Source organism: Lithobates pipiens, unplaced genomic scaffold (genome assembly GCF_037356315.1).
Source record: "Lithobates pipiens isolate NorthernLeopardFrog02 unplaced genomic scaffold, aLitPip1_a1.2 Scaffold_3, whole genome shotgun sequence".
Taxonomy (NCBI): Eukaryota; Metazoa; Chordata; class Amphibia; order Anura; family Ranidae; genus Lithobates; species Lithobates pipiens.
In genome coordinates, this window is record NW_027507790.1 from 14,735,827 (window position 1) to 14,750,763 (window position 14,937).

The 14,937-nt window shown below is 44.6% G+C and overlaps 1 protein-coding gene across 3 annotated transcripts in view; it reads left to right on the top strand.

The window, feature by feature from the left end:
* Window positions 1-14,937, top strand: part of FANCG (FA complementation group G) — a 66,409-nt gene that overhangs the window by 43,422 nt on the left and 8,050 nt on the right. For all 3 annotated transcript variants that reach the window (XM_077461303.1, XM_077461304.1, XM_077461305.1), the window contains 3 exons: window positions 477-778; window positions 10,816-10,856; window positions 11,509-11,661. In XM_077461303.1, the coding sequence (XP_077317429.1) occupies window positions 477-778; window positions 10,816-10,856; window positions 11,509-11,661 (496 nt within the window). The remainder of the gene's footprint in view (window positions 1-476; window positions 779-10,815; window positions 10,857-11,508; window positions 11,662-14,937) is intronic.

Consider the following 14,937-nt stretch of genomic DNA (forward strand, 5'->3'; position numbering starts at 1 on the left):
TAATACAGTAGGAATCAGAGGGCCCTGCTCCTTAGAGCTTGCAGTCTAAGAATATAGAAAACTACCGCAGATTCTTGCCAGGTGTGACCTTGTCATGTGGATGTGAGTTGTTTGCAGACTGCTCACATTCCTCTCTCTACCTGTGTATTAATTACACCGTATAAGCAGAGAGTACAGGGTTAAACAGCCTCCTCTGAGCTAAGTGGGGACGGGGGCGGCAGAGAGATCAGAGCTTGCAGCTCCTTCTCTCCATTCTCTGTGCTCTGCGCTGTGCTTGTCACAACTACAAAACAGAGAACAGACCATTGCTCCACTTTTGTTAGGAGCAGAATCTGCTCCATGTCTTCAGTTTACAAGTTTTGTGCAAGTGTTTGGACAACGCTGTTTATTCCCCCCCAAATGAGAGTTCATGTAATACATTTACATTCTGCAATTTGGGAAAATGTCTGATTAACCTTTTGTTTTTGTTTTCTCAGAGTATATATCCCAGCCCTGCTCCCCTACCCAGAATTCCATTGATTTACTTGGAAGCTACCACAGCTCTGTTAGAAACTGAGAAGTTTCAGGATGCTATCACAGTAAGTGAAGAAGTGTTGGAAAATCTCAGTCACATCACAGCTGGCCTTACAAGCATTGTGGAAGCAGAGACCAGCCAGGAGACTAAATCTCACATTGAATGGGTAAATTGTGTCGCATGGGCCTCCACAGCTCACTTCCTTCAAGGAGAAGCTCATGGGAAGCTGGGAAACCATAAAGAATCAGTTACCGCATACACCAGGTACGCTAAATGTCCGCAAATAGATCTCTAATTAGATGTGTCAGAATGCATAGTAAATTTGGGTATAGGTCCATGTTGTCTGGACAGTAAGGGGATTTATTATTTTCTTGTCAACATTGTTTCCTGGGATAATACAAGAATAGATATGCCTTAGAGTCCATCTAGTCTGCCACCTTTGCATGGCAGGTCTATTTGAAGTGTAGCCATATATATCCTTATTTCTCTTTTATTCACCGACCGACACAGCTCCTCTCTGTAACTAAATGGGTTTGTTAGCCTGCCACTAGGAGAAACTAGGCAAAATTGTAACACAATACACAGAATTGTCAGTACCGCCCAGGGGGCGGACCCTGTGCCAACAACCCTCCCTGCTGCCCCAGCTTCAGTTTTATTTTGCCTAGTGATGGATAATGACCTAGGAACCCTGCAGGCCCTTCCATTTTTTTTCATGCAGGACTTAGGCTTTTGCACAAGATGTATGATCCTGAGATCTTCTATCAACTGCCAGTTGGGTGACAGGCTGGTTAAGTTATCCTTGTAGTACCCCCAGTCCGGCCATCAAGCGTGTGCACGTTGCAGCTACGGCTCGGCAGGCCACGACATACCTCAGCTCCAGAGGTGGTCGGTGAGCTTCAATGTTTCGGGGTATACATATGACCGGGCTACTGATGTCTGGATCACAGTATACCGAGGCCAGCAGCCACCCTGTAACTGCACAGGAGTGGGTCTGTGATTGAATGTCTCCCAGCTCTTCAGGACTGGTAAGTAGGGCTCTCCCGGTGGGGTGAGCAGCTGGGCTTTCCCTGAGAGGACGATTCGGGGGCCACCTCACCTCCTTCTCTTCTCTACCAGGTCCCTATCTTCCCTCCTCCCCTTGCTGCGGCTGCATGTGTCTGCTGTGCGGTGTGTGTACAGGGGATCACTGGGTCTCACCTGTATGGGGATTGTGCGGTTAGAGATGGTCCTGGTTCCGGTGTGGGGGGTCCCAAAAAGGTGCCTGTGGAGATATTTTGCTGTGTTTGAGGCAGCACTGTTCCTTTCACTGCATGGTGCTGTCCGGCGGCCATTTTGGATGGGGCTGAGCAGGTTCCCCTTGTGAGCTTCAGCGGCCATTTTCTATAGGTTTTCCCTATTCAGATCATTGGTGGCCGTTTTCTTGAAGCCTGGTCGCTTTTTTTTTAACCGCAGCTCTCTAGTGACAGCATGCCATGTGCTATTACATGCTGTTTCCTGTGTATACGGGACGCTGGGCAGCCATTCCCTAAACACTGATGCAAGCTCTGCAGATCGTTTCACCGCTCTTCTCTGCTGCTGCCAACACAGCTTTTTCACTGTGCATTTGGGTAACCTCCTGGGGACTAAAGGCACGGCTAGTAACCGACACAGAATGCCTCAGGGTGGTGAGTCTGGCGCTAGGAGCCCCCCCCCAGCCAGCGGCAGCAGGAGGGTGGGACCTTCACTGTCTTAAGTCCCCTTTCAGGTGACAGACAGAGTAGGGTCAGCATGGCTTCAGAAACTGGTGTTTCTTCCCCCGAAATCCAGGCTATTGCAACCGGGTACCTGCGGGTGGCGCTGTGCCCATGGACACCCTGACGGCGGTCCTTAACTCAAGGTGCTAAAATAGCAGTGCGTGGAAGGAAAGGTGCACTAAAAAGGCCCCTGCCCCCCCCCCCCGTCCTATGGGGAGAGCTCTGATGCAGACTCGGGCCCTGCTGCGGCTGGTGACCCCTGCTCTGACCTATCAGACGAGGCTGACCAGGACAGGTCGGACAGTAAGGTATGATTCCCCAATCCAGGTCCGGGCGCGACAAAGCGCTGGTTGGAGCACTTATCACAGCCGTGCGTGATACCCTGAAGATCCAGGAGCCAGCGGATCCCTCTTCTGATGTATCGGTCCCCTTTGGGTCCTGCAAACCAGCACGTTCACCTAAGGTGTTCCCGTATTTGACTTATTTTGACAAGTTCATCTACAGGGAATGGGGTCGGCTGCAAAGGACCTTTTTCGGTCCTCAAAAACATGGCGGTGCGTTACCCCTTTGAGAAAAGCCTTCTCAAAAAGTGGTCGGCTCCTCCGGTCGTGGACCCCCCAGTATCCAGGTTAAATAAAGTAACCACGATCCCGGTTGAGGGGACCCCTGCATTCAAGGATCCCACGGACAGGAAGGCCGAGGCAGTGGCTCGTTACTTGTTTACGGTTGTGGGGTCAGCCGTGCGACCTGTACTGGCATCTGTACTGGTGTCGCAGACACTGACTGAGTGGGCAAAACTTTTGCACCGTGAATTGGGAGAGCAACAGGCCTCCCCTGTCTGCGTGGAACTAGCAGACCAACTAGTGCAAGGCCTTAAGTATGTCTGTGACACGGCCCTGGATACTCTTCCTCTGTTATCCAGGGCTTCAGTGTCAGCTGTGGTGCTGAGGCGCCTGATGTGGCTAAAATGCTGGTCTGCCGACCAGGCATCTAAGAAAGCCCTGACGGATCTTCCCTTCCTTGGCGAACGGCTCTTTGGAGCCTCATTGGATGACATTATAAAAAATGCCACCGGTGGTAAGAGTACCCTACTCCCGCAAGCCAGGAAACCTAAGGAGCCACGCCGTAGGCAAGGACCCTCTTTTTCCACTCACAAACGTCTTTTTCGTCCGACCGGGGCTTCGACGAAGCATCCCCAGCCCGACAGGACAGCCACGGACATACAAAAGTGTCCTTAGCATCGCGAGCCTGCGACAAAAAGTGCTACCGCATGAAGGTTTGCCCCCACCCATGTCTCGGGTGGAGGGTCGCCTTCGGCAGTTTGCAGCCCGGTGGTCCTCCCGCTTATCCGACTAATGGGTCTGCGATCTGATTTCCACAGGCTACAAGATAGTTTCTCTCTTGGCCGCAAAACAGATTCTTCCCCTCCAGCATACCCGTGTCCCCGGTTCGCCGGGAGGCCCTGTTGGGGGCGGTAAGGGACTTGCTGAGTCGAGGGGTGGTTGTACCAGTTCCGGAATAGGAAAGCTTCCAGGGATTCTGCTCAAATCTGTTTGTGGTTCCCAAGAAGGAAGGGGTACGTCCAATCTTGGACTTAAAAGCCCTCAGGATGCGTACCTGCACATACCCATATGTCTGCGGCATCAAACGTTTCTGCGATTTGCAGTCGGGGAAGGCCACTATCAGTTTGTGGCTCTACCATTTGGCCTGGCATCAGCCCCCCGAGTCTTTACCAAGGTATTGGCTCCAGTTTTGGCGTTGCTGTGACAACGAAGGATCGCGATCGTGGGATATCTAGATGATCTCTTCCTGAGAGCATCTTCAGCATCAGAGTTGGAGGAGGATGTTGCGATCTCCATGCAGACTTTGCAAGAATTTGGGTGGCTGTTGAACTTAAAGAAGTCGGTGGTTGTACCAACCCAACGTCTGGAGTACCTAGGCTTGTTGCTGGACTCCAAGGAAGCGAGAGTCTTTCTCCCTTTAGACAAGGTGCAGACCCTCAGAGCCGCGATAAAACTACTGTGGAATCGCGAGCGGTCGTCACTTCTCTTTTGCATGCGAGTCCTGGGACTCATGGTGGCCGCCTTCGAGGCTGTGCCGTATGCCCAGTTCCACATCAGGGTCTTGCAGAAAGAGATTTTGTCAAAATGGGACAAATCTCCGTTGTCCCTGGATTGCTCGATCCAGGTGAGCCAGTCCGTCAGACTCCCTGCTATGGTGGCTGAGATCCCCGGTGATTCAGTCAGGAAAGTCGTTCCTTCGTTCTCCAATGGACGGTAATCACAACGGACACCAGCCTATCCGGCTGGGGGGGAGTGATGGGGATTCAGTCGGCTCAGGGCCTCTGATTGACGGAAGAATCCAAGTTGCAGATCAATCTGCTTGAATTGAGAGCGATCAGGCTGTGCCTCCACACATGGTCGTTGAGTCTTCAAGGGCGTCCGATCAGGGTACAGCGCCAGGGTACGGCTGTGGCGTACATAAATCGCCAAGGGGGAACAATGAGCTCAGCCACTGCTCGGGAGGTCGCTCGGGAGGTCGCTCACATACTTCGGTGGGCAGAGCGACACGTACCGGCCCTGTCGGCCTTTTACTCACTCATTAGTGAGTACCTTCGTTCAGGGGGTACGACATGTAGTCCCTCCGGTGCGTCCGCTGTTACCCCCATGGGATTTGAACCTGGTGTTGGCGCTTCAAAAGCCGCCATTTGAAAACATCAGGGAGATTCCCCTGTTTACTCTTTCCCAGAAAGTGGTCTTCCTAGTGGCCATCACATCAGCCAGGAGGGTTTCGGAATTGGCGGCCTTGTCATGCAAGTCGCCTTATCTGGTCATCCACAGGGATAAGGTGGTGTTGCGTCCGCAACCGTCCTTTTATACCGAAGGTGGTTTTGGCTTTTCATATCAATGAGGACATTGTATTACCATCGTTGTGTCCTAAGCCGAAGCACCCCAAGGAGGTGGCCCTTCACGCTCTCGATGTGGTTAGGGCTCTGAAGGTGTACTTGTCTGCCACGGCTCCCTTTCGAAAGTCAGACTCACTGTTTGTTTCGGTGGCTGGTCCAAAGAAGGGTATGGCGGTCTCGTTGGCCACCATTTCCAGGTGGATCAGACAGATTGTAGTCCAAGCCTATGCCTTGAAGGGGCAGGTGCCCCCCTTTCCAGTCACGGCCCACTCTACAAAAGCAATCGGAACGTCTTGGGCCTTCCGACACCAAGCGTCTGTCGCTCAGGTGTGTAAGGCGGCGACCTGGTCGTCTGTCCATACATTTACCAAGTTCTACAAGGTAGACGTCAGTGCATCGGCTGATGCCTGTTTTGGCCGCAAAGTTTTGCAGGCGGCCCTGTAGTTGCAATTCTATTTTTGCAACTGAGATTTTTTCCTGGTTTTTCGATAAAAACGCAGTACTGTTGTTAATGCACGGTTGCATTACTTCTGCAATGTTGCGGTCTTGGGGATCACTCCGGTTGAGGATACCCGGTTATATGGTGCTGTTTTTTCCACACACTGCTGTTTTTTTGTGGGTTTAGTTTCATTAGTTCCCACTTGCCATGGTGGATGAAATTTTTATGCTGTTTTTCCCACCCCTCGTTTGGCACTGCTTGGGGACGTCCCATTTAGTTACAGAGAGGAGCTGTGTCGGTCGGTGAATATAAGAGAAAATAGGATTTTTGTACTCACCGTAAAATCCTTTTCTCTGTAATTCACCGACCGACACAGCTCTCACCCCTCCTTTTCTCTACGTTGTACTGCTTGTTGACGTACTGAAGCTGCTGGGGCAGCAGGGAGGGTTGTTAGCACAGGGTCCGCCCCCTGGGCGGTACTGACAATTCTGTGTATTGTGTTACAATTTTGCCTAGTTTCTCCTAGTGGCAGGCTAACAAACCCATTTAGTTACAGAGAGGAGCTGTGTTGGTCGGTGAATTACAGAGAAAAGAATTTTACGGTGAGTACAAAAATCCTATTTTTTAGTTTTGAATAGGAAAAGAATTAAAACTTGTCATGTTTTTATTTATTTATTTTTTATTTTTTTACTGTCTGTGTCCTGCTGGGAGAAGATATTTCCTGGTAATGCTCTCAATATTAAACAGTTGTCACCAGAACATCTGTCCTTTTTGAAAGATTTCCCGTCACATCTTGTCCCCATGATTTCTCCTTACTTTCCATCTCAGGGGAACGTAAGGAGAGCGTTCACATTTCGTCTGGTCCTAGGGCAGGAGTAGGAGGAGGGGGGAAAGACAGGTGCCTCTGATGAAATTTGCTTGCCGAATAAAACGTGTCAGCTAGACGCCCCTGCATTTACAGTGCCCACCACGGACCTGTCTTTCCCCCCTCCTCCTACCCCTGCCCTAGGACCAGACGAAATGTGAATGCGGAAAGGTTGTACGGACCTTAACTAGAGACTGCAGCTAAACTGTCAGCACACTCCATGGATGAGCTGATTCTCAGCCCTTGGTAATGATCTCGCTGTACACTTCAGCTATTTCTATAGAGACTTGAATGGGATTACTAAACCCTCACACACCTGTTGATTGGTGCACCGCTGATGTGAGCAAAGCTTCCGACTGGAGCCCAATCATACAGGCTGGGATCCGAGCGCTAAACGGCCGGCAGGTCGGCAGATGTACTGTGAACTGAGCGGTTTCGTCGAAGACTGTGACTATCATTGGATGGAATAATAGCTTCTAACACTGATGCTGCTCTAATACAGCCGCAGAATTATTGTCAAGTTGTTGCTATCCTCTGGATACTAGTCGCACTACTCATCTACCTACAAACGAGTGCGTGTAGAAGCCAGCAAATGAAGTAAGCTTCCGCCGGCGCCCATTGACATGGTCTCGGGTAAGCGACGGGAATCTACTCCATTTTTCTTGCCTCTCTAAAGCTGACTTATTAAACAGTGTTGGTGCAGAGTGCTGGTATTTTTGTCCTCACATTTGTGCTACTGATTTTCATCTGTCTCCTCCATGTTCACTGTATCAAGGCAGGCTTGAACCAACCGATTCACAAATTGAGGCTGCTTTCAATAACTGAAGATTAACTTTTTAGCATGCTCATTTTTTAGTAGCTAATTATTAAATTTTTTTCTTCAGGTCTATTTGTTAGCTGGCTATTAGTAGGAGAACGAACGAATGAATGAATGAGGGGTGTTGTTCGTGGTGATCACCTGTTTAATGATAACGTTATCATTTTAGATTTTGTGGCGGAGATATTTTGGTATTTATTCATATTTGTTGTGGGTGGAATTGTTTTTCAATAAAGAATTCTATGTAATCTTTCCAGAGCAGTCACGGGCATGTGTCATCATTGGACTTTTGTTTACATCAGAGCTGTCCCATTACCGATAGAAACCAATGCAAATAGCAGCTAAAAATGAAATAAAAAGCAAGTCAGATGAAGGTCTCTCCCTCTCTAGTGGCACCTTCCGCTCCCCTCTAGAACATGCGCAGATCACTCCCATACTTAAAAAGCCCTCACTGTACCCCACCAACCTTAACAACATAAGACCCATTCTCATTGCTCCCATTCACCTCTAAGCTTCTAGAACGCTTAGTCTACAACCGTCTTAGCTCTTACCTCAGTGAAAACAACCTTCTTGACCCCTTACATTCTGGCTTTCGCTCTCAGCACTCCACGGAAACTGCCTTACTAAAACTCACTAATTATTTACTGCTAAAACCAACAGCCAGTACTCTATACTCCTATTACTTGACCCCTCTGCAGCCTTTGATACCATTGACCACCCGCTCCTTCTCAAAAAACTACATTCCCTTGGCCTCTGAGATTCTGCTCTATCCTGGTTCTCTGCCTACCTATCACAGCTCTCCTTCAGTGTCACCTACAACTCTGTCTCCTCCCCTCCATTGCCCCTTTCTATGGGGGTTCCCCAAGGCTTAGTTCTTGGACCGCTTCTATTTTCTATGTACACCTCCTCCCTTGGTCACTTAATAACCACCCATGGCTTCCAATACCACTTATATGTAGATGACACCCAAATCTATCTGTCTACTCCTCACCTCACTCCTTCGGTCTCCTCTCGCATTACTAACTTACATATCAGCATGGATGTCGCACCACTTCCTTAAACGAAATCTCTCTAAAAATTTGCTAATAATATCCCCCCACCCACCCGTGCCCCCTTCCCTGACTTTTCCATCAAAATCAACAATGCAACTATCAGTCCCTCCCCTCACGCCAGGGTACTAGGTGTAATCCTAGATTCTGACTTGTCATTTAAGCCCCAAGTCCAATCGTTGTCAAGTTTGTAGAATTTACCTGTGTAACATCTCTAAAATTTGCCCCTTTTTAACAAATGAAACCACCAAGCTCCTCATTAACTACCTTGTTATCTCTCACCTTGACTATTGCAACTCCCTTCTCATTGGCCTGCCTCTCCATAGGCTATCCACTCTTAAGTCTATCATGAATGCTGCTGCCAGACTTATCCACCTTACCAACCGCTCAGCATCTGCCAATCCCTACGCTGGCTCCCAATCACCCAGCGAATTAAATTGAAAATACTAATCACAACATACAAAGCCATTCACAACTCTGCCCCGAGCTACATCACCAACCCTGTCTCCAAATATCACCCAAATTGTCCTCCACTCTTCTCAAGACATCCCACTCTCAAGCTCTCGTCTCCTCCTCCCATGCTCATCTCCAGGATTTCTCCAGAACCTCTCGCATCCTCTGGAACTCAATACCTCCACCGGCCCGGCTATCCCCTACTCTTGCTACCTTCAGGCGATCCCTGAAAACTCATCTCTTCAGGAAAGCCTATCATGTCTCCAACTAATCTTTTACCACTTCCATCAGCTCATTCCCCACAGTTACAACCTTTTGTACCACCTGCCCTCACCCTATTAGATTGTAAGCTCTTCTGAGCAGGGCCCTCTTAATCCTCTTGTATTTTATTATAACTGTATTGTCTCCTCTTTATATTGTAAAATGCTGCATAAACTGTTGGCACTATATAAATCCTGTATAATAATAATAATAATAAAAGGTCAACTGCAATCAATGTCAATGAAGGGTCAATCAACCTGTCAATGAAATGGAACGCATGTGGAGTAAAACTGCATTTGCCCATCAACACTAGTACAAAACCCATTGATACAGGCTCTAATAATAATCCGCAACTACACAGGCTCTCACTTCCCTCCTGTATGGATGGAGCTGTAACTTTGTGCTTGGAAGGAAACTGCATATGTTATACATGAAAGCAAAATCCACACTGCTTTTTATAAGTTAGAAATATTTCAGTCCTGCAGAAAATGAATGAAAAGATTATTAAAACAATACTGGTATAAAGGTACAATATATCTCTTGCTCTTATATGGGCATGTCATTTTTTTTTACCATATGAAGCCCCTTTTGTCCTCTCTTTAGTACCTCTGGGGTTTAGAAATGTAAATATGGTCAAAGCTGTACTCCAGTGGATGAAAACTGCCCTTCCTTATGGAATGTTGTTGCTCAAATCTTCAAAAAAAAATTCAAAGCCCCTTTCTCTTGGATAAAACAGTATTATAACCTCTTCTGGATTTAAGACAGTTTAGCCCTTAGTAGACTTATGTGGCCTAGTAATTTATGTATCCAATTAAGCCAACTGATGATTATTTTGAATTTGACCAGGAGTGTAAATAATGATCATGAAGGGGGAGCGGGGCATAGAAAAGTTTTAATTGGAACCCTGGGCATCTCTGTGGCACCCAAGGGAGTCAACTGTGATGATACCGTCACTGATCTTAATATAAAGTATGAATATGTCATTTGCAGGTAGCAGGATAGCTGTCAACATAGTCCATGCACAGTGATGTGGATATAATTTGTAAGGAAACAGTGGGGCAGCTTACAAGAAATTCACTTTAAACCTTAATTTCCTTTTCATTACTCTGTTCTTGGTAGCTCCCTGGTCATTTTGAACATAGGAGGGCTTCATTGTAAATTTTGGGCTTTTTTTTTTACCCCACAAGTGCTGAAAGAGGTGGTCTAGTAAAGTGGCTCTCAACCTCAGTCTACAAGTACCCCCAACGGGCCATGTTTTCAGGTTTTCCTTCAGACTCCTTGCACACTGGGCTTAAAAAAAATGTCTGTTCTCTTTGTAATAAAATGTTTGCATTTTTTTTTTACAAAGTTTTGGTGAGTTTAGGAGAGTTTTACGTGTTTTCTGCCAGTAAGCTCCAATCAGAAATGCGAATCAGAAGGGTTTTTTTTCCTGCCTTTAAACGTTGATCTTAAAATATGCCTCTAAATGTCCTAATGTGCATGGACACATAAGATAACATTGAGTTGCTTCTACAGGCAGAACACAAAACTCCTGTAGAAGCAATGTTTTTTATGCCAGTGTGCATGGAGCCTCACTTTGCACAGCTGCTTTAAATCAATATCAATGACATGGTATTGATAAGAGATATTTTATCTAAGAAGTTCCCAAAACATGGCTCGTTGGGGATACTTGAAGACTGAGGTTGAGAACCACTGGTCTAGTAAGTTGCTACATGGGCTTCTGTTATGCCATAACTTGCACTAGATAATGTTTTTTTTTTTTTTTTTTGTTTTTTTTAGGTGTATAAACCTAATGACGAAAGTTCAATTTGCTGACTCTGGTGAGTTTTGTAGCTGAGAAAGGGAAAGTCCACAGGAAGCGCCACCTAAATGTAGTATTTATCCGTTTAATGACAAGATACAGGTTAACACTCATAGGAGAGAGATAAAAAAAACAGGCTCAACGGTAGATGGTGTCATCCAGGTCTCTCCTAGCGTGCAACAATGGCACCCACATGTTGCTGGAACGGCAGAGGGTCGGCTGCATGTCCTGTGGCCACCAGGAAGCTGGAACCAGTGTGGAACGCAGGGAAGTGGTGTCATGGGAGGCGGGGAGGCATCCGGGAGAGCTGTACCGATCAGACAGGCAGGCTACGTGCTCGGAGCTTCAGCTCCTTCTACAAGCCTCGTTTTGTAGCTTTTTGGGCTTTATGGACTTTTTTGTAGCTAACTGTAGCTTTTCTGATACTATTAGAACACTTTGATAACATTAAACAGAAATTTCTCATTTATTGTTTAAACCATCCACAAACATGGCAATGACAGTCCCCCTTACCAGGGCTGCACCCTCTATTATAAAATGAATTAACCCTATTAGAACACCAAAGTTCCCTAGTTGACTATAGGGTATTATAAATTAAACATCCTTTGTTGACACTTGAGGTCCGTTTTTATCACACATGTAGGGCTCATGCTTTTTTTCACATATTGCAGGATCTTTCAAGGCTAGTGATCACATTAAAGAGCATCGCTTATTTACAGTTCTGAAAGCATCAGCCTTTCTGGGCAGAAGTCACCAGTTTTTGCAGATGGAGGATGAAAAGATTTCCCTAATGAACATGAGACTTGCCCTTCAGGCCATGCAAGGTAAGATTTTTTTGTTTGAATATGGAATATCAACATCTATTTTATAATTGTTTAGAGTTTTATATAATTTTAGTGCTTATATGCTAAGCTAAGCTACAAAGCAATACTCAAACTCTCCACACTTCAGTTCTGCCCTTTTTGTCACCCTGTCCCCAACTCCTCATCCTGTGAGCCCAGGGCATCAAGGACATGTCCCTTCAGGGCTTATGGGAAACTGATAAAGAGAAAACCCACACCACTGTTGACATTGTTTTCTGCATCATTGAGGACCATCCACTGCTGCTACAGGAAAAGAACGAAAGGACCCTGGGATGTTCTGTAAAAGGACTAAAGCCCAATCCCCAAAAAAAGTACGTATGTTAAATATTTTAAAAAAAAGGAGCTTGTGAGGGGAAACTCCAGTTCCCCACCCTGGTGTTAAAAGTATAGACTGCCCTTTGGAAAAAAAAATGAATAACTGCACCTATAATGAGAAAATAAAAAATGTGCATTTAATAATTATACACGTAAAGCCGCGCCTATGGAATAGGTCTTGATCAGCAGGAATATGTATAGGTATTGATTTATACCTGTGCCCTTGTGTTATATATAGTTTTTTATTGGTTTACAGTTCTTTTGTCTAATTTTTGTCTTATTAAAAGATTAAGTATGAACTTTCTTTATTTTATGAGGTTGCTGCCACCCTAATATGCAAAGGCTGCACAAAACAACCTGCATAAATGGAATAATTCTTGATTAAAGGTTATTGACGCTACCTCCACCCAGTTAGTTCCAATAGCACTCTTTGCTTACTCAAACCTTTTATGTCTATCTATCACCTTAACGTGTCCCCAGGGACTATGTGCATTAAACCCGTGTTCCGTATTTTATCTCAACAACACCCCATATATCCAACACCTAAAACTCAAGGCAAAAACTAATTGCACCCCACTTTATATCACCTAAGTGAAATAGTGCTACTATAGTTTCATCAGAAAGATATACATACAAGAAAAAAATAAAATAGAATAAATTAAAATAAAAAGTGATTGGTAGAGGCCTCAGCCGTGGAAAAACCTAACTTCAAACAAAAAGCCAAAAGATACAGAAAAAAACACAGAAAAAAACACAGAAAAAAAGGGGGAGAAAAGAACCCCCAACAGTTTTAGTGTTTACCAGTGCCAAACCTCTTCCTAATTGTGGAAGAGAACTATCATATACATTCTTTGTGCTAGTTATTACATATTAAATTCACCAGATCTCCTTATATTAATAAGTGTAAAAGGAGGAAGCACAAGGTTTCCTCATGCAATAATATCCAAAAAAATTATTATTTTTTTATGCAGTAAACAAAAAATCAAAAAAGACAAAATATGTGAAAAAGTCCAATTATATCCAGTGGTCTATACACCAATCCACAAGCATGTGAGAGTGTAAAAGGGTCAAGTGCGCCCAATATATGTCAAAAATAAGCAGTATAAATATCAGTCCACATTGAGTCTTCTATAACCGTATCAATGCAATTACTCCTCTTCAGAATACAGGAAAGGTGACTTTCGTGAGATTGCCTGCGCTTTATTAGTGACTTTCGTGCTCGTTCCCCCTCAAGGATCCCCACTCACCAGATCCATTCACCCCCTAGGGGGTTAAACGCCTGTAATCTGTATCCTGTTTGTCCGAAGATTCCACCGTCCAGTTATATCTCCAATAGGTCCTTCTCAAGGTCTTTTAAAGAGATGCAGGTAAGTCCTTGTATCCAATAGTAATTTCCTCAAATAGAAGAGAATACCCTCATGGTGTAGTATTTTTGATTATAATTGGGAAAGAAGGGAGAACAATCTGATATTCTTCTTTAAAAAGCAGGTATTTTTAGTTATGTAGAAATTTTAGGAGGCTAATTTCCACAAAAATATTTTATTACAAAAATATTTTATTACAAAAAACTTTATACAACACTCTGTGCAGAAAAAAAGGGGTTTTTTTATGCAAGATGCAATCTAACAATCCATACATCAGCATACACCGTATATAACTTGTGTTATACGGCTCAAAAAGATGTAATATAACAACCCTTTTTTCAGCAAAAACAAGGAGCCAATATAAAATATAAAAAAATATAAAAAATAATAAAAAGTAAAACAGAACAGATGCAATATAAAGCACTGATTCCGGAATGCAAAAAAAGAATTTACTTTATATATGTACTAAAAGTTCACCAATTATGAAAAAAATATAGAAATAAAAATCAAAAATGAAAAACAGAATCTCCTACGGTCCTTTGCATAAGTCTGCAGAGTCCTGTGAGAGACCTGTGAATGGGAGGAGTGGCCACCTTTAAGGACGGAGGTGGGAGTGTGCGTGGTATCGCTGCTGAGGACGTCTCTGACGAAACGCGTACAGCGTCATTACGCACACACGTCACTTCCGGTGCGCCTGGATCCGCTGGAACGCAGCCTGGAACGCACGCCGCGCGTTCAGGGGAATTGTCTCTACGACGGACCGGCGAGTTAAATATCTGGGCTGTAGTTAGTGGGAACAAGCCCGATAAACGTTCTGAAAATTTCTTTTAACATTAACGTTTTTTCGTTTTTGGTTTTCTAACATACGGAGCTCCATTCCTAACCCAAACTAAGCCTGGTATACGGCCCCCAGAGGAGACCATCATTTAACCCCACGGTAGTAAGGGGACTGTAGCACTGGGGGAATAGGGTTTTTTGGGAATAAGTGCAGATACTCTGCAGACTTATGCAAAGGACCGTAGGAGATTCTGTTTTTCATTTTTGATTTTTATTTCTATATTTTTTTCATAATTGGTGAACTTTTAGTACATATATAAAGTAAATTCTTTTTTTGCATTCCGGAATCAGTGCTTTATATTGCATCTGTTCTGTTTTACTTTTTATTATTTTTTATATTTTTTTATATTTTATATTGGCTCCTTGTTTTTGCTGAAAAAAGGGTTGTTATATTACATCTTTTTGAGCCGTATAACACAAGTTATATACGGTGTATGCTGATGTATGGATTGTTAGATTGCATCTTGCATAAAAAAAAACCTTTTTTTCTGCACAGAGTGTTGTATAAAGTTTTTTGTAATAAAATATTTTTGTAATAAAATATTTTTGTGGAAATTAGCCTCCTAAAATTTCTACATAACTAAAAATACCTGCTTTTTAAAGAAGAATATCAGATTGTTCTCCCTTCTTTCCCAATTATAATCAAAAATACTACACCATGAGGGTATTCTCTTCTATTTGAGGAAATTACTATTGGATACAAGGACTTACCTGCATCTCT